Source organism: Alternaria arborescens (assembly GCF_004154835.1).
Source record: "Alternaria arborescens strain FERA 675 chromosome Unknown contig_4, whole genome shotgun sequence".
Lineage (NCBI taxonomy): Eukaryota > Fungi > Ascomycota > Dothideomycetes > Pleosporales > Pleosporaceae > Alternaria > Alternaria arborescens.
The window spans coordinates 1,392,771-1,411,277 of record NW_021167859.1 but is presented as its reverse complement, the minus strand read 5'-3'; the positions used below and the strand labels follow the sequence as shown (position 1 = coordinate 1,411,277).

At 49.6% G+C, this 18,507-nt stretch overlaps 8 protein-coding genes across 8 annotated transcripts; 6 read left to right on the top strand and 2 right to left on the bottom strand.

Annotated features, from left to right (window-relative positions):
* Positions 1 to 125: 125 nt before the first annotated feature.
* On the top strand, positions 126 to 1,015 carry AA0111_g2586 (hypothetical protein; the record flags this gene model as incomplete). The annotated part of the gene is made up of 3 exons (XM_028648373.1): positions 126 to 190; positions 243 to 653; positions 703 to 1,015. 3 exons carry the CDS (start codon positions 126 to 128, stop codon positions 1,013 to 1,015), a joined length of 789 nt encoding a protein of 262 aa, XP_028509957.1.
* A 407-nt stretch (positions 1,016 to 1,422) lies between these two features.
* On the bottom strand, positions 1,423 to 2,286 carry AA0111_g2585 (hypothetical protein; the record flags this gene model as incomplete). The annotated part of the gene is made up of 1 exon (XM_028648372.1): positions 1,423 to 2,286. One exon carries the CDS (start codon positions 2,284 to 2,286, stop codon positions 1,423 to 1,425), a length of 864 nt encoding a protein of 287 aa, XP_028509954.1.
* Positions 2,287 to 3,988: 1,702 nt separating this feature from the next.
* Positions 3,989 to 6,915, top strand: AA0111_g2584 (putative endo-1,3(4)-beta-glucanase; the record flags this gene model as incomplete). Its single annotated transcript, XM_028648371.1, has 3 exons — positions 3,989 to 4,195; positions 4,259 to 4,616; positions 4,676 to 6,915. The coding sequence occupies 3 exons, from the start codon at positions 3,989 to 3,991 to the stop codon at positions 6,913 to 6,915; spliced, it is 2,805 nt and encodes a 934-aa protein (XP_028509955.1).
* Positions 6,916 to 8,193: 1,278 nt separating this feature from the next.
* AA0111_g2583 (hypothetical protein) lies at positions 8,194 to 8,624 on the top strand (the record flags this gene model as incomplete). The annotated part of the gene is made up of 2 exons (XM_028648370.1): positions 8,194 to 8,449; positions 8,512 to 8,624. The coding sequence occupies 2 exons, from the start codon at positions 8,194 to 8,196 to the stop codon at positions 8,622 to 8,624; spliced, it is 369 nt and encodes a 122-aa protein (XP_028509960.1).
* A 987-nt stretch (positions 8,625 to 9,611) lies between these two features.
* AA0111_g2582 (hypothetical protein) lies at positions 9,612 to 9,911 on the top strand (the record flags this gene model as incomplete). Its single annotated transcript, XM_028648369.1, has 3 exons — positions 9,612 to 9,716; positions 9,774 to 9,832; positions 9,890 to 9,911. The coding sequence occupies 3 exons, from the start codon at positions 9,612 to 9,614 to the stop codon at positions 9,909 to 9,911; spliced, it is 186 nt and encodes a 61-aa protein (XP_028509961.1).
* A 530-nt stretch (positions 9,912 to 10,441) lies between these two features.
* Positions 10,442 to 11,790, top strand: AA0111_g2581 (hypothetical protein; the record flags this gene model as incomplete). Its single annotated transcript, XM_028648368.1, has 5 exons — positions 10,442 to 10,625; positions 10,695 to 10,870; positions 11,046 to 11,348; positions 11,396 to 11,548; positions 11,599 to 11,790. The coding sequence occupies 5 exons, from the start codon at positions 10,442 to 10,444 to the stop codon at positions 11,788 to 11,790; spliced, it is 1,008 nt and encodes a 335-aa protein (XP_028509958.1).
* A 1,754-nt stretch (positions 11,791 to 13,544) lies between these two features.
* On the top strand, positions 13,545 to 14,890 carry AA0111_g2580 (hypothetical protein; the record flags this gene model as incomplete). Its single annotated transcript, XM_028648367.1, has 5 exons — positions 13,545 to 13,763; positions 13,810 to 14,304; positions 14,352 to 14,440; positions 14,492 to 14,687; positions 14,735 to 14,890. The coding sequence occupies 5 exons, from the start codon at positions 13,545 to 13,547 to the stop codon at positions 14,888 to 14,890; spliced, it is 1,155 nt and encodes a 384-aa protein (XP_028509959.1).
* A 1,047-nt stretch (positions 14,891 to 15,937) lies between these two features.
* AA0111_g2579 (hypothetical protein) lies at positions 15,938 to 17,693 on the bottom strand (the record flags this gene model as incomplete). Its single annotated transcript, XM_028648365.1, has 3 exons — positions 15,938 to 16,123; positions 16,174 to 17,337; positions 17,385 to 17,693. 3 exons carry the CDS (start codon positions 17,691 to 17,693, stop codon positions 15,938 to 15,940), a joined length of 1,659 nt encoding a protein of 552 aa, XP_028510238.1.
* Positions 17,694 to 18,507: the final 814 nt, after the last annotated feature.

The window sequence follows — 18,507 nt, the reverse complement described above, 5'->3', positions numbered from 1 at the left end:
AGCTCCCAGCTTCACTGACGCCAGCGCGGCGGAACATCGGGGAATAGTTATCGAGCACCGACCGGCCATTGTTTACACCCCGCGTCACCCCGGTACACACTTTCTATATACAGCTGACGCCCATCATGACATTGTTAGATGCGCATCTGGAGCAAATCTCGCTATGCGCCGCGTCAATCGCAGAGTTGCCGTTGGTCCACCGTCCATTCACCTGCTATAGCACTCGACTGAACACACCCCAGGTTCGCCCCGCCCAAGATCTTCACCAATGCCTTACTCCAAAACCATGATATCACGAGCTTGATCCGAGACACTGAAATCCACGAACGCGCTCTGTTCTCCGTCCCTCCGCCGCCCGCAGCTCCCAAGCATGCCGAACCAGCTCCATCTACCAACAGGCGCAATACCATCTTCAATCCCAATGGAGGCGGCGGCACAAGCACATCTGGAGGTGGTGCAAATGCTGTAAGAGCACCCAGGCGTAACACGGCTGTGGCTGCGGTGCTCGGCAATGAGCTGGTGGAGAGGATTCGACGAGGCGGCGGAGGAGGAGCAGGCTCAGGCCTAGGCTACAGAATGTACAATGGCAGCAACAAGAACGAAGTTGACGTTGAGTCCCTGCTGGAAGGTGCCGAGAAATTGCTCCGGGTCTAGTACGTCTTGGAATACTACAAAACATTACTCGTGGCTAACCAAACATAGCCCTATACCAGGAATCCACGACAGAATCGCAGCCATGCGCCAACGGCATGCACAGGTCGCAGCCTCGGTAGAGTACTACGAAGCACGCCTTGCCGAACAACAAGCTCAGCTTGGCAAGCTGAGCCGGTCACGAGGAGATTACATGGATGAGGATGTTGACGAGGTCGAAGAGGAGCTGGAGCCTGTTGTGGCGCCAATGACAGAAGAAGACCTAAAACGGGAAGAAGAGGAGACGCGTCAACTTGAGAGAAAGAAGAAGGAACTCGAAGATCGTGTTACCTCCATGTCGAGAGACATATCTGGTCTGCGATAACGGCCCAGAAGGGTTGTGACTGTGGTTTGAACTTAGGCTAGGAGTTACAATAAGATACCCCATGTTTTTGCCTCAAAGATTGGTACTTTCGCTGTGTGGCCTTGAAGCTATAGCTGTAGAAGGATATTTATGTCAAAGTATTGACACATAGTTGTTTGATCGAAGCCTTCTCAAAGGCGTAGGATAACGAAAAGATGTCGTAATGTAAGTTTACATAGCAACAGGCACCGAAGGGCACATCTTATGGTGTAATCAGGTTTAATTCGTAAGTCATTACTAAGGATATCTTAAGTATTGAAAAGGACATTGAAGAGGTCTCCATATCTATGCCCCAAGCTCGTCATCATGACGATGGACATGTGCTCAGTCAGTGACACATGTTGTCAGGTATCGTTACCATCAGTCCTTTAGAAAAGCGCACCACCAAGCATGGCGCCACCAAGGAAACCAGCTGCGATGGGTAACCCAGCTCCTCCTCCGTAGCCGTATCCATACGGCCTACCGTACGGTCCAGCTGGACGCATATACCGTACGCCTGGATTTCCAAACTGTCGGCCACCGTATGGGTTATATCCGTAAGCTCCCCTTGGAGCGTAAGGACCATGAGGTGGCTCGATGTACACGTCTCTGCCCTGACGGTCCTTGCCTAACAACTGCGGCTGGCCTGTTTCCATGGCGCGTACGAGTGCTTGCCGTGTACGGAGATGTTGAAGGTATGCTTGACGTTCTTGCTCTGCGCGACGGGCACGAGCTTGTTCGCGTTCTGTGTGGGTTTGGCCAGTGATCTTGTCCTTCAGCTTGCGAGAGAACTTATGTATGCCAGTAGGTTCACCAGGCGCCGCAGCACCCTTGCCCTTGGACGTAGGTCGCGGAGGGAGTTGGTCTTCGGCATCGGAGTCCTCAGCTGTGAGGTCCTCCAGTGTCATGGTCCTATGCATGCGAGTGTGCTTCTTACGCTCTTCGGGGCTCAGCGTATTAAGGAACTGTTCATCGTCGTAGGGATGTGTCCAAATGCTACGCGGAGGATCTGCCTTCGTGTCGACGAAGAACTGATGTGAAGTCTCTGGGTCAAAGCTACGTACCCAGCCAGGAGGTAGCTCGCGCATCTCGTCCTCCATGGAGCGCCGTCGGTCGGGTGGGATGCCATTACGCTCGGTACGTGCTGCAGGACCATCGGTGGAGACACGATGTAAGCCAGGTGAAGGGTCGGCATCGAAGATGGCAGCTTCGTAGCTGGGCGGCGGCTCATTAGGTGGATGTGATGTCGCCATTGTAGAATTGGTAGGTAGTAGAAAGTGATGAGGTGTGTTGGACGACGTTCGTGTTAGTACAATTGAGGCTGTATGTTCCGATGGGAAGGAGAGAGTATTGTAGGAGAGCAGATTACAGGTTATTGCAATGTATGTAAATGCAGTAGTATCGTTTGGTATGGGAAGTGGCGTCGATCATGATGACGTCAAGGTGTCTGTGGCTGTGCGACTCGACGGAGCTACGAATAGAGCATCTCCGATGGGATTCTGGCATGTGATGCTCGCCACATTCCTTTGCCCCTACCATCCATACCACGAAGCATCATGGCTCTAGCATAAATCATGTCAAAATCCTAGAAATTTTGCGCAGCCACGAGAGCTATCTGGGACCGTTCTGAGTGCACACCAGCCTCGTCTCTCCACCATGTGCGCCTGTCACACTGCAGATCTCTCCACACGGACAGAAGGCGCGTGTCTCACCGCAGTCTCGAGACCGACAACCGAGACCTCAGCCCTGGTTTCGGTATTCTGAGATTTTGTGTCCAACGCTTCTTGCGCAAAGGTGTTTTCTGGTTCCATTGCCGACATCATTGTTTCTTGGGTCCGTCAAGCCTGACCGAGGGTACTATCACGAGGGCATTGCGAACATGCTGAACATCATCTTCTAGTCCTCGAACCTCAATACTTGCACGGTAGGTAGCTTTATCTCGAGTTAAAAAGAAGACAACAGCAATATCTTTACCACATTCAAGCAGCGTAAGTTTCGCACCACGGGCTATGATCCACAAACTTCAACACGGCATTTCCATGCTCTTCAAAGAACACGAAAACGCCGAGAAAACCAAATCGGCTTGGGACTACGTCGAAAAGGATGGTCACCTGTCAACTTCCCATCATCCTCTGCTCTACCAGAGACATTTGGTTTCACGTATCCCTGAGAACCGAGCCGCTCTGAGCACAATCCAGATCATTAGCAACTACTCACGAATGCTTTAGGGACGCTGTACCGGACCCTCACTGCTTTTGGTCTCCCTTTGGATACGCCTGTCAAGGATCCGCACCCGTTTCTCGATCATGCGAGCCAGCCATGATTCCACATGTATGGAGACCACACTCTATGTATCTACTGACCAACGCGCAAGCCCTGTATGTGACCACGGCCACCGTTTCTTTGCTACAAATTTTACTACATGAGCTTTCAATCCATTTCCAGAACTCTACAATACCACTGTCTGAGGCAAGGACTTATATCAACGAGTTATAATCGTTACTAGCGAAGACTTTACGGGACGACCAGAGTGCCACAGTAATCCTGGGCTGGCTCTGGAAGCCTGTGTATGGTGAGGCTTCAGGTACCCGAGACTCTTGTGTAATGCGGGGCGAGGTATTGGGAGCTTACTGTAGTAATCTAGCCGCGCCTAGAGTTTCCACTCTTCACACCTGAGCTTGATGTCTTAGGTGTATGTACCGACCTTCCTATAGTGATCATGAACGACGATGACCGGTAAAACATCCCACGAGCCTAGGATCTCATGGCTTACCTACCTAGGTTATATATCTTATCTCCCCTGCAGGTAGGCATTCTCCACCAAATTATCATCTATCGTTCAACACACTCCTTCGTCGAACCCCTATTTGAAACATACACGCGTACTGTACTCCAGTTTTAGGACAGCACCCCTTTCTCTGTCTGTCGTTCGTTTGAACGTAGTCAGTTGTCAGCATGGTGAAGCTGACATCCTTCTTGCTGGCACTCGCCCATGTGTCTTCCGTTCGCAGTCTGCCTGCCAACGGAGGAGCGAAAAGAGACGCAAACATAGTCATAGCCCGTGAGATAACCTTGACAGACGTCTCGGTCACTACAAGTTATAGCACAGCTATTACATCGTTGCAGTCGGTCTCTCCCACTGGCGAACCATCCAATTCGGGGGTATGCCACAACCTGAAAAGACCTTTGCAAGACCTTGAAGATGCAGGAACTAACTAACAGTAGAGCTTTCTGACAGGTCTTCCCTCAGGCGGTTTCACAAAGGATCCAGCCGACGGTCCAGGCACTACAACCGCCACCAAGCCACTGTGCCCCAATGAAACGCCTCTTAGCCCCGGTCCCACAGCACCGTTCAACCCAGTTTCGTCGAACATCTTCCAACCCATTGCGACCGGGGCACCTCCGCCAGCCCTACCTTCAAGAGCGGATCATCCAGTTCAGAAGCAGCACATCGACGATAAGGACGTCCCGATTCAGACCAACAAATTTTACGCAAACTTCTTCCTAGGCAGCCGGTCTTTCTCGACCTGGACACACCCCTACTCTTTGTCGTGGGATAACAACCCCAATGATGGCTCTTATGGTACGTATTCCAAGCGCCGAGGTTGAGCCTTTGCTGATTTAGGCCCCTTGCTGTTACAGGTATTGCCATCAGTCACACCACACGAGACAAGTTTGCTTTCGTCCCCGATGCAAACAACACGCGGTTCTTCATCTCGCCAATCGGTATCCATCATATCATACTAACCGCTGCGGAGCTGAAGTCCGATACCTCCCTTTCGCTTGAGCGCTTGGGAGCCTTCTCGACGTGGGTGAACTTACGACCAAACAGTATGCAAGGCACTCGCATCTTGATGTCTCTTCCCGTTGCTCAGGGTATGGGCATGGTCACCGCTGTCTACGATAGGGCAAAGCCGGTAATCAAAACCACTGTCTTCTTCCTTTCTCTGGACTGGGTTGAGCGAGTCAACGGAGTCACGGACAAATACCGGATCGTACTCAATGATGGCTCACACTGGCTCTTATATGTTACATCAGACGGTTCCATCGGTACGCTGCCCTTCGTATTGGAGAGCAGCACTACAATCACTGGTCCTGCCGATTTTATAGGCAGAATCCAAGTCACCAAGAATCCATCCGGCGAGGCAGTGGAAAGCATATTTGATTACAGTGCCGGCGTATATGCTGTCAACGCGACTATTTCTGCGACAGTCAACGGAGCTTTCGGAAGCTACACGATAGACTGGGCCAAAGGTGGCCTCGTGGAACGACCGCTGCTTATGTATGCACTACCTCACCACGTCGAGTCGTTCGATCAACGGACGGCTGCGAGTTTGAAGGACATCACCCTTGTTACGACCACGAAAGGCTTCGCACGAGCCATCGTCGCTGACCGGATGACCATGGTGGAGAACGACCTTCCTGACACTATTGGTTTTGCTCCATGGGCTAAAAATCCCAACGCGGCTGGGGGCTCGGAGAACATCAATGTGAATTCACAGGCTCTTGCGCTCATAAATCAAGCTGGCATAGCTGAGCTCAGCCAGGACATGATCCGGCAGACATCGCTGAATAGCATGTACTACTCCGGCAAAGGCCTGGCCAAGTTTGCTACCATCATCTATACGTTGAACAGCATGACAGGCAACAGCCAGTATGCTGCGGCTGGTTTGGACCGTCTCAAGGATGCCTTCAACGTCTTTGTTAACAACACCCAACCTGAGCCGCTCGTCTACGATCAGGTCTGGAAGGGCATCGTCTCGGGCGCCAGCTATTCAGGAGACCTAGGACTAGACTTTGGAAACACGCTATACAATGATCACCACTTCCATTATGGGTACTTTGTGTATACTGCCGCTGTCATCGGACATCTTGATCCTACCTGGCTCGGTCAAGGTAGCAATAAAGCCTGGGTCAACTCCCTTGTGCGCGACTTTGCTAACCCAGTAGCCGACGAGTATTTCCCGTTCCAGCGCTCATTTGACTGGTTTCATGGCCACTCATGGGCAAAGGGTCTTTTCGAGTCTGGTGACGGAAAGGACCAGGAATCAACATCCGAGGATACCTTCGCGACTTACGCGATCAAGATGTGGGGCAGGGTCATTCAGGATCCAAACATGGAGGCTCGCGGAAACTTGCAGCTCGCTGTGCAAGCGCGCAGTATCAAAAACTACTTCCTTATGGAGGCCAACAACACGAACCAACCTGCAGGCTTTGTCAAAAACAAAGCTACCGGTATTCTCTTTGAGAATAAGATCGATCATACTACGTACTTTGGAGGAAATATTGAATATATCGAGGGCATACACATGATTCCTCTGAACCCGTCGTCCGCCTATACACGTCGTAGGCAATTCGTCCAAGAAGAGTGGGCCACATACTTTGACAACGGACGCGCCGAACAAGTCCAAGGCGGCTGGAAAAGCATCCTGAAAGCCAACCAAGCATTATTCGACCAAAAAGCCTCGTACGACTTCTTCGCCGACCCAAAATTCAACGAACAACTCGATGGAGGCGCAAGTCGCACATGGTATCTGGCTTACTCGGCGGCCCTGTTGGCTGCGGATGAACTTGCCACGCAGCGGGATCTGCAGATGGATTATGCTGGTCCGGCGCTGCCGTTGGGCTCTGCACAGAAGATTGAGGCACGTGGGCTGCAGGCGGTTGAAGAGTATAGTACTTGGTCTTCAGGGTTTAACTGGCCTACTCCATCTAGTACCAAACCCGCTTGGTCTTCAGGATTCAATTGGCCTACAAAACCTGGCATTGAACCAACAGCTACTTCGACGCCTACGGAGCCTGCTATGGTCACCATGGTGGCTGGTACTGACACACTAGACAAAAGAGATGATAAGAAAACCCTGTGGCAACTGGCTCTCTAAATAGGTGGTTGCGAGTCTGAGATAGTTCCAGCGTGGACCTGGACGTTTGATCTTGTCTCTGGAAGCTGATATATACCTACTCTTATAGACACTACATCTAGAAATGCAAATAATTAACATATCTTACAATCGGCCGATTTTTACGTCAGCAGCGTCTTTCGTTGCAGTATATGGTCAGTAACGTGTGGATGTACAGGGAAGACCAACGGGTTCATCTTAGTGCCCTGGCGCGTTTCTTCTTACTCCCAAGCTAACATTTTCGCCGCGTCCAAAATCTCCAAAATCTCCACTTTTTCCGTGCTTCAGCAATGAGGTTTGTCAGGGCTTGGACAGGAAGAGCAGAAGATGCTTTCACCGCTACACTTCACCGCCTCTCGTACTCTAGTCAGGAAGATTGGTGGGGAACGGCTAGAGCGGAACAACGTCTTCGGTCATCTACTACCTCCGAGCCTACAAAGCGCATAGTTTGAGCAGCTCTGTGCAGTGAAGGCGTGCGTGCCACTCCTTTGTGGCGCGTGGAGAGTGGCTTGTCGTCGTGGGCTGAATCGCGACAGCTCTAAGTGGCCAGAGAAGAGCGGCCTATTTGTCTTACTTCTAATTTCAGTCAAGGATCGTGGACATTCTATCTTTAGAACCAAACCGCATCTGCCATGTACAAGACGTATACCTTGTCAAAGGGCAGCTCGCTCGCCTTCTATCGGACCGACTTTTACGATCGTATTCACGGGAGTACCTTTCCGGCTTCCCCGCATGTACACGAGGGAACCGAAGCTCCCGGCACGTCTTTACGGGCCCCTTTTCTCCGTGAATGCTTAGCACACAGGGACTGGTAACAACATAACATCTCTGATGCCTGATTCCGTACCTCTTGCGACACAGTCCATCAGAAACTATGTTGGTGAATAGCCGGAAAGAGATGCATGGCATCCACCCTGAGATATATGCGACGGCTTTCAGGACATCCTTTGCGATACCTGTGCAGCTGGATCGACCGAGTGAGTCCTGAATGACAGGTAAGAACACACATTCTCACCGTCTCTTGACTACGGTATCCATGCAAGTACTCTCTGGTTCCTTCGTATCAACTGTGCGTTGGTCGATGCAACGCACTAAGCTCCGAGCTTGATGTTGAGGTTACGAAGTAACGTGGATACTTCTGACGTCGGAATACGAGACGTTGAAATATATAACCATACCGTCTGGGCCTCTGCCCATTTACTCATCCCACCAAGTTCATTCAAACAGTAACCAAAAAAATAACCTACTACAACCACCGCCATGCACTTCACGCTTCCTCTTCTCGCCCTCGCTGCTTCCGTCAGCGCCAGCAACCCCATCGAGGCCGCTTGGAACGTCACCCGCTCCTACAGGGACATCAGCCAGCAGGTCGTAGCCTATCACCTTACCGCAGTCTTCGTTTCTGAAGAATACCCCAAGGGTCTTGAGTCCAAGTGCAACTGGTCTCAGAAGGGCATGCAGTTCAACGTTGTATGCGACCCAGATACCTTCTCGGTTGAGCCCCAAACAGACGGCAGTAAGTATTCTTTGAACCGTCGCGCGTATGCACACGAGGGATAGAACTAACAATTTCCGTAGCTCTGAAGATTCAGCAAACCATCGAGAAGCCCACCAAGCAGGTCGTGTACGGACAGGGCGATGTTCCCGCTGAGGGTCACGTCGTCATCCCTGTCACTGCGCGTGTCGCCTAAACACGTTGAAGGGATGGCAGAATGGAGGATACCACCAAGGAAACTTGGCATCAGCGGGTTGTAGAAAGCTAGAGTAGCAACATCTCACAGAACCAAAATTAGGTGTTTCCTGGAATGATCGGACAGAGTTTGGTGATGTTTGGTGACGATGTGTACATACGAGCCGAAGTATAGCGTCACTGACTCGCCGTTAATCAGCCGCAATTACTCCACACTCGGACGTCCCACCCTGCGATCACTTTCGCATTACTATCGCGTTACGAACAAAACAAGATCTCCCATACTTGCAGAGTTTTGGACGTTTGGAAGAGATGGAAGATGACGTAGGTCTTCTGCCCCGCACGCGGTGCGGGGAATACGAGAGGCCATGATGACAGCCACAAAGACATCCCACCAACTTGAAAAGAATCCCGGGATTCATGCCTGACAACATATCACAGCCACTCTCCGACTGTCAGTGTATCCAAGACGTCAGTTCGATCCAGACTGGGCGGAAAACTAAGAACATAGTACATGCTATCTAGACAAAAGCCTACCTAGTGTAGATAGCAGAACTCGAGCCTCAGATTTTGAGCCTCAGCCTAACCTGTGGACATATCTCTGCAAGCCTCTAGACATAGAGTTCCAATCGTCTTTACAAGGCTCTCCCGAAGGCAGATCACCCTCCAAGGACTGCAAGGTTGCCTACTGCCGTGCGACGTACAAGTTGATGCAGTCCCTACACCATCTTTCACATAGAGCCCATTGGACTTGATGTGCTGGCTTCTGCCCCACATTTAATAAACCGCATATCGTAGAGGTTGCATACTTCACTGCAGCTCACTCGTGAGGCTGAAGATAGCATTTCCTTCGAGCTCTATTGACTAATGGCATGGGTTCATTAGGAAAGATAAATCTCCCAGGCTTTCTCAGCTGCGCCTCGATACTGCATCACCTAACACAACAGATTCGTGATATATCCAGCTGCTCTCTATTATCGTACAAGAAATGAAAAGGTACACTGCTGGCAAGTATATCAAATCGGATGACGCGCTCTATGACGTGCTCCACAAGAAGCACAAGGGCATCAGCAAAGCGGACTTCGAGATTACAGTAAGTATACCTCCAAGACAAGACTGTCTTCAGCTGACACTGTACGTTTTTCTCTAGCGCAAAGGAGATCTTTGGTCGTATAAGGCCCCAGGAAAACTCACAGCGGAGGAGCTATTGTCAGTGATATTATCAACGGCTATGGTACTAGAAATATGCTGACATTATGAGACCAGACCCGCTGAGACCCACGTTTAACTTGGAGCTAGGCATATGGAATAGGCACTGCAACCGCATAATGCACTTGCCTTGTTGAGGTCATGCAAGGCTGAACCTTGGCAAATCGATAAAGTCGGAATTTCCCCCCAGTATCTCCTGCGCTTGTCAATCTCACAGGAATCTTTGTACTTCACAACCGCATCTAATTCTTCTCTTGTAATTTGAATGATGAACGTTCAATCACTCGGATTGGATTGCCAACATGGAATTAGCTGTATTTGAAACACTACCCAGTCTTGCATGCCCAACAAATCACCCGTTGGTCAAGATATGGGATTTCATGTGGGCAAGAGACCCAGGTTGGTAATTTCAGTACCTGTGAACTTGATGATGTTAATCGAAGACTCCAACAGATCTTGCCTCAGGACTGAAGCATGTCCAGAAAACTGTAGTATCAGATATCGCGTTACTCAAAGGTCACCTGATCCGCCCCCGTGAAGAGCGTACCACAAGAATAATGTGTGTTTATCCGACGAGCCAATAATGTGTTACTGATCATATCTAGAGCTATGTCCAAAGCTTACTCTTGGGCACCTTTTGACATACCGAAGGAAATGCTGCAGGAGATACTTGCACAACACAGTGTTACCCCTGAGATCTTACCAGTTATCTTTTCTTTTCGACGACACACGAATCGGCTGGAAGAAGCCTTCTCAGATAGTGTGTGGGTCTCAGATTCAAAGAACTTCACAGGTAAGTTCTACGTCATCTAGGCATTATCTTGTTCGTCACTTTGCGGAAGGTGTTTCTGATACATGGTAGAATTGACCTATCTTCTCAAGTATACCGAGACAAGGAACTCTGCCGAAGAAAAGGCAGATTGGTCAGTACGGCAGATTGGTGTCTACCACCGCTACGACCCACGTGTTATGCAGAATACATGGATCATTCTCTTTCCCACTGCCGACTCCAGCACCGAAAGAGATCTAGTGAACGAGGTGAGTTCGACTTACAATATGGAGCAGACAGCATATCATCCGCTATCACTTCATATGTCTCTTATACAGGCACGCATACACAACTGGAGGTTGTGTGTCAGCCATTTTGAAGACAATGTTTGGGAGCTAGTAAGACTACCACATTCATTTAAGATATCTTGGCTAATCGGCGCAGGCAAACCTTGCGTTCACCGTCGATTTTGAAAGCACCTTGCCGTTCCAAGATGCTTACAAAGACATCTCAGACCTTCACTACATCGAGACAAGACTTGCAACACTACCTCCTATTTTCGATGCCCAACTGGAACTCGTTGGCCAGCTGGAAACTCTTAACGAGCGATTCTTCCATCGAAGTCAAGTCTCCGAAGAGGCATGCTCGAAGATGAGGGAAACTCTTGGCAACTTACGTCGGCGGCTTGAGGCATACAACGCCAACGTGGCGTTCGTGCTAGGAAAGATACGAAGCACTACTCAGCTTGTAAGTTCTCAGCACACTCGTCAAGAATCTGATAGCTCATCAATTAGGTGTCGGATACTATTGATTTGAAGAGCCAGCACACCACAGAAAAGGTGTCAGATCAGATGCTGGTACTCAACAAATCAGCGGTCGAGGATGGCACATCAATGAGAGTCATCACACTTGTAACGCTTGTTTACCTTCCGTCTACTTTCGTCGCTGTAGGTAAACGATATCCGCGCCTACATCTACTTTACTGAACACCTGCCAGACGTTTTTCGGTATGGGATTCTTTGCCTCAAGAGACGATGCTGGAGTGCATTGGACCTCCTCACCATACGTGTGGCTGTTCTTTGGATTAGCTATACCACTAACGTTATTGACACTTGGGTATTGGAGGTGGAGTCTCGGTCGTGCTGTGCGATCGAGGACAATTCAGGATCTGGCTAAGTCAAGCGCATAAGTGCGGTCGTGACTCACCATATAGACCATGTCAAGACCAAGCGAGCGATAAATTGCTTTTTGTGGCTCAACGGCCACCCGCATCTTTAGCGCATCTACGGTGAGATCGTACGTGTGAGCCAAAATGAATTATCGTATGGAACCCTTTCCCACTTCATCTGTGCATCGACTAGTGTTGTGAGTGGATGTTCCATGGAAAATACCCGAAGTCGAATGCATAACAATGACGAGGGTCTCAACGATGACAATCTTCTCAATCTCGGACCTGGACACCACGCTAGCATTAAAGTTCGAACAGAAATAGAATGCCTGAGCAAACGTTGCATTGACCAGCACGATCTCATTTACAGGCCAGGTTAGACGAGCCACAGTGGGAGTGCGATACGCTGAGCAGTCTTCATAATACAGGACACTGCGTTGTCCAGCCGTAATATCGCCTGAAGCGTTCCTTCGTGAGTTCGTTCCTGCGTGTGGTCTGCCCGGTGGTCCTTCGCGACTTCACGTGGTCGCGTGTCAGGGTGCCACCCGTCAACGGCTGGCCACAGGGGCCTGCGCCCATGCGCCAAAATGGAGCGAGTCCGGTAACGACTCAACACGATCTGCAAACAAACGAGTATGCTATTCCCCTGCGATAACCTGCTGATGTTCAAGCTCTAGATGACATCTTGCGTAGCTATACAGACCGCATGCGCCGCACAAGTATCACGGTCGTGCTGGGATTCTGTCGGATCTTTCGGCGACGCCCCTGAGTGCCGATGGTGACGCGCGCCACTAACCCGGATGTTGTATGAAAAGCTTCGGTCGACCTGCGTCTCCGCGCGTGCCTTCCCCATTACCTGGGGCGTCCCATGCACTATCGTTTCATGCCATTACTCCGAACCCACATTCGTTTCCTTGCATGTACTTCCTGCACTCACCTGGTTGTTTGAAATCACAACCCGTCCGCTCTTTTCTCAATGCAGTGATCACGCAATCATTGCGTGCAGAACAGTTCGTGTAGTCCCAAACGACCACAGCTTACCACGATCGCTTAGTATCCGCTTCTCAGAATACAGCATTCCCTCGCTTCGAAGCGACCGAACACGCCACCAGTCCGTGGCTCACCAAACACTCCCGACCTCCCCACTATCAACCGTCGTCTCGACGACGGACATGAGTGATAACCTCGAAATATCACCCCCACTTGAGGAAGAGTCACAAAGCGCCAGCCAAGAAACCACACCCCTCCTCGAAAAAAGCGCAACTCGTGACGCGAAGAAGATAATCGGGTTTCCGTGCGTGTTCATTCAAAGTCATGTCTTCAGCTTCCTATGCCATGTTATGGTTGGACCGGACCTCTTTGCCATCGTTAGCCAGGTAGTGGAAAGCACAGGAACAGGCCGTACGCTGCTGGCTCTGTCCGTTTCGGTACTTCTCACATTGGCAATCATCCGAAATCACATCCAGATGCTCCGTCTTTGGCCAATCCAATCCAACACCGCAATCTTCACGCAAAACTACGTCGACCCTTGGCTTGGAGTTGTCATAGGTTGGCTTCCCTGCTTTATGTATAGCTGCTGGTATGCTGGTATGACTGTACAAAGAACCACACTTGTAAATGCTCTTGGACTAGGCAGAACTGGCGACAGCTTCACTCACATTACCACGTCTGCGGTTCCCGTACTTTTCGCTTTGATCCCAAATGAGTGGCTCAAACACTCACTAGGCTGGCTCGTGGCAGTCAGGCTCCTGGTTGCCTCTGCCATTCTGATCATAATGGTCTACGTTAACGAGTCTATTGCACATTCGCAATCGAGGTTTGCGTTACGAGAGAACGCAACCTTCTCCGGAGGTCTTGTACACAAATACATTACCGGAACAATGTATGCGATTTATATGCTTAGTCGCATCTGTTTTGGCCTTGATGCTCTGTCTTCGGTTGCTCCGGAAATGACCGTCGAGTCACCAGGCCTACGCGAGTCTGATGAAGGATCCGTAAGTACAGGGCCACGCTATCTAGATAAGTACTAATCTCCCATAGTCTGCCCAACAGCCGCTGCATACACACAAGGATCGCTTGACAATTCCTACGATGATCGCTTTCTGTATAGCTTTGATGCTATATGCTGTTACTGTCATTGTTACGGGTGAGGCTTTACGAAGCGCGGACAGCTCTCAACCTCACTATGATGGACGTCTGGACATTACCAATTCGATTCTCATCACCAGCTCAGAAGCAGCATCGGAGAGTCTAGCGTTTTGGATGAAGATTCTGCTTATAGTCCTTAGTGTTATGACAGAGGGATTTGTTCTCCACGCTGCATCAAGGAAACTGTATTGGATGGCAGTGCAATGCTCGGGACGAACCGATGGCACCAGTCATTCTAACAACGGAAGCATCAGGCTTGGCTACCTTTGGTCATTGCTTTCTTCAAAGAGTAAATCTTATGAGCCCTTGCCGTCGGTCATGTCTTTGATGCTGTTGCCAATCACGCTTATATTGGTTGTACGCTTTTATCCGAGCGCTTTAGTCGACGTGAGTATGCTTGAGTGAGATGCTCAGCACCCACTGACACTTTCTAGATTCTTCTGTTCGTACAGGACTTCTTATGTTCTGGTACGTTGATACTGTGTATGGTGCAAGCTATCGTCAACGTGGGCTTCGCCAAGTCGTAAGTTGAACACTTCATTCTTAGAGATAATGTATCTAATGATTATGCAAGTATACGCAAGCACCCTAAAGTTTATGTTCGCGCCGGCATGCTAGAGTCTACTTTACCAAACCACGAAAACGACCAGTACACGCTACCTTGCGCTCATATCGCGCTTATTTCCTATTTTCTCATTCTCATTGGTGGTCAATATGCAAGGTACTGTGACCACCCCACCACACTGCAGATCCTCAGCAGTGCGGTTATGGTAAGCCGGCATCCTTGCTTCATATTCTCCATTGGCTAATTGAACAGGCGATCACGTTCGCATGCGCTTACATCAGTACCCGGAAGTTCCATCATGTTACAGCTGATCAAAAAGCTGGGATGCATAGTTCGGACAGTGAAATTACGGAGCGACTAGTTACCAAGATGTGCGGTGCGCGCACTGGCAGATATGCCGAGTTCTAATGATAATCAAGTTATGCTACACTTTCCTATCGCTGATTGAGGTTTATCAAATCTTATGCAGCAATTCAGGCTGCGTTGAACACGAGCCATGGGCTCCATTACGTTGCTCAAGCTTCCGATATCTCTGCTCCTTCTTAGCATCTTGCTGGACTATCGGGTCAGCCAACATTGTTGTTACAATCGTGGGACACATTTGAATCGGCTTACTCTCATGCCCTTTACGTTCGAGGTAAATGTCCAAAGCAAGCGTCAGAGTGATATGTACTGAGGGCCCATTGTGGTAACTGATCAACAAAGTCTCACGATCCACGATGCTCGCTGCATCACGATGCCGGTCAAACACGTCTCTAGGAATAGACGACTCCAACAAACCAAGCTGCTTGGGCTCGCCCAGACCCTGTTGAAGATTAACTACGTGTACACTCAAGTTATTCTTCTGACCAAGAAGCACTGCGTAGTCATCATCTGGAGAGATCAAGACGGCTTGGATGTTATCCTCGATATTGATGGTATGTAGACGACACCGCGCCTCATTCTCACCAAAGGTATAACGAGTGAGATGACTGTAGCACGTAACAACCAAAAATGCTTGCCGATCATTGAATGGTGCTAGGTCGATAAGAAAATCCGGTGTCTGGACGTCCTGATTGAGAAAATGTTAAAAAATGGCTTCCCGACTCAGCTAGGATATGGGAATGCATGGACTAACCTGTTTCTCTACCGCGACTGAGCCTAAGTATGATCGCTTTGTGGTGCACCATAGATCGACTGTGATCAGGCAGTCATAGCTACCCCTGTGTTTTGAAGACTCCGTCCGATATGCATGGTACAGGAACTGATTGTTGGGCGAGAATCTGAGTACCACCGATTGCTCGGCACAGCTTCTGAACCTTGCAGCACTTGGTAAGAGATCAAACTCGCAACCACTGACACCAAGTTGAGACAGTCCGTACGGTATTGTACGATTTCTGGAAAGCTTTTCAGTCCTTATATGCAGTCAGTAACATAGTGACATGACCTTGTATTATAGCCAGGCATAACAGATACCTACAGCTTCATGGAATCTAGTAGCTGCTGCCTTTCGTAGAGCCGTAATGTGCAGTCAGCATCAATGGCAATGTACTTGGCGTTTGGCGCTAGAGCTACTCGCGAAACGTCCTTAAGGTCAGTCAAACTGATGTACTCTCTTGCGATAGGATCACCAGCATTTTGTGGCAATTCATATAAGAGCAGCTGCTAGGTGATCAGTACTCCAACGATATCCAGGTATTTGACTGACGAACCTCGAGTGTGTTGTGTATCGCGACGACTTGGCAGATATGCTCTTCTCCGCAGCAAGAAGAGCACGGGTAGATGCGGTCCTGTCGAGGCATGTTCCGTCCTTGTAGAGGTTCAGTGATAGGCTCTAGAAACGGTAGTTCTGAGGCCGTTCCGTGGTTCCAGGTCCAAACGCTCATGGTGTATTCATCACCGCCTTTACGAAACATCTCAAATCTCCCCCGAGGAGCATGAAAGCAATATTCGTAATGCCTATTGTCTCGTTGAACCACAACTTTTGGCACGACCATCTTCTGCTTCTCCAAACAGGCCCGAAGAGCTTTGACAACTTGTGATATACTCATTCTTGCTTTCAAAGGCACTAATACACTCTGCTGCAGTACATCGAGTAGTTCCACGGTGACGAGTCCGTCAACATCATGCTCGAAACACCGGCGAAGATGATCCATACAGCTGGTAGTTTCGTGGCTCGCTGCGCCAGTGGTTCGATCGTAAAACCAGTCTTGACTCGAATGTCGTAGTAGACTTGCCAGGAATTCGTTTTTGCCTCCGACTCCGTAGTAATTGAATACCAGAACGAGCAACAAATTGCATCCGAAAGACCATACGTCACCATTCTCATGAGCCTCGGGTTCAGGAGCGGAGAACTGGCCATTAATGCGTTCAGCCCAGGCAACTCCTGATCTCTGCTTGTTCTCGGAGTCTCGTCCATTTCTTGCACTTCCAAAGTCCCCTATCTTGAAGATTAGACTGCCGGGATGGCTCTCATCCTCACATAGTAGGATATTTCTCCAGTGCAGATCGCAATGTGTAATCCCCAGAGCTCTGAATAATCCGCTCTCTTTCGTAGTTGTTTTCATCAGCCATCTCAATCCTTCGGCAACTCTCACCATTTGTTCGATGTGTGCGATCCTCTTACGTGATTTTCCCCCGGGAAAGTTGTTATTATTCGATAGATAAGTCTGCAGATCGCAAATCGCAAGCTCATAGCAGATGTTATAGTTGACACCGCCTTTAGAGTCTTTAATGGCATAACTGAACAAAGGGGCCACAATCGTCTTGTTGATCCCTGAATTTGGTTTGTAAAAGTCCCGACAGATCTCATTCTCAATTAGGAAGTTGTCTCTCGCCCGTAATCCCGAAAACTCTTTGCGTGCAACTTGATATTCCTACAACGTGTCAGACATATAAATCCCACCGCAGTGAAACCGCTTACAGTTGATATGAATCCTTGGCCGGCATCGTAAGAATCTCCTTTGATCGTGGTCTTGTAGACTTTTGCGTAAGCTCCTTCCCCAATCTTTTCATGACTGGGATCATAAGGCATGTCATCCGCGCTGTACAGAGGACTTTCACCATCTTCGTCGTAAAACGTTAATTTCTTTAGTTTTATCTTCGCTCTGTCTCTGTTGATACCACTGCGCGGTGGTTGCGGTCGCGAAGGTTCGCTACTTTGTACGTCTTGGCGAGGAACTAGATGACTGGATGGCTGCATAGAATTGGCATCCGACGATTGTCGTGCCATGGTTACGCGAGTCAAGTCCAGCGATCTGGGATCTGCCCGCTATTAAGACACTAACGGTCCTTCAAAACTGATCCAAGAGCCCTATTGGCGTCCAATCGTTACAATGCTTGCTATGACAGGAAGAGCCCCGCGGCCGGATGTGGGGTTGCATCATCGGTCTGCGCTGGGGATTCGCCTTACAACATGCATGAAAGACGTCAAGAGCCTTGTGATTTGCCTCGAAGGGGTGTACAGCCCCGTCATATCCGGAAGCTGGGAAAAAAGAAGTCTGACCACCCAGCTTAGCCTTGATTACTTGCGTATGCTGCTACTCACCGGTATTCAGCCTGATGACCTTCTGAGGGACTCTTCGAGGGTGATAACTTCTTGATGTCACTAGCGGTGAGGTGTCACTACTATCGAATGCGGTTAGCACTCGCAACGTAGTACACGCTCCCTTGATTGCTTCGCCTACAATTGGTACGATAATGAGAAATGATCATTGTTCTAACAGTAACTGTCGACACTTGAGGCTGCACGATTTCGGTTTTTGCGCATCAGGATGCAGCCCGACCAGACTTTTGACGGAACACGCAGGCATTACGTGCAGATAATGTCTCAGATAGGGAGGCGCAGATTCGTGACGGCTCTCAGGCAAAATTAGTATAGCCTTCTAGAGTTCGTGTACAATAGTCGAAGCAAAGGCGACATCATGATTGACTCAAGAAATAGATCCGATAAATCCAACGTATCCCGTGTATTGATGCCCAGCCAGATTTCTAGAGTTCTAAGGGTACACGGCTGGTTGTAAGCGTAATCGCAGCATCCTGACCCG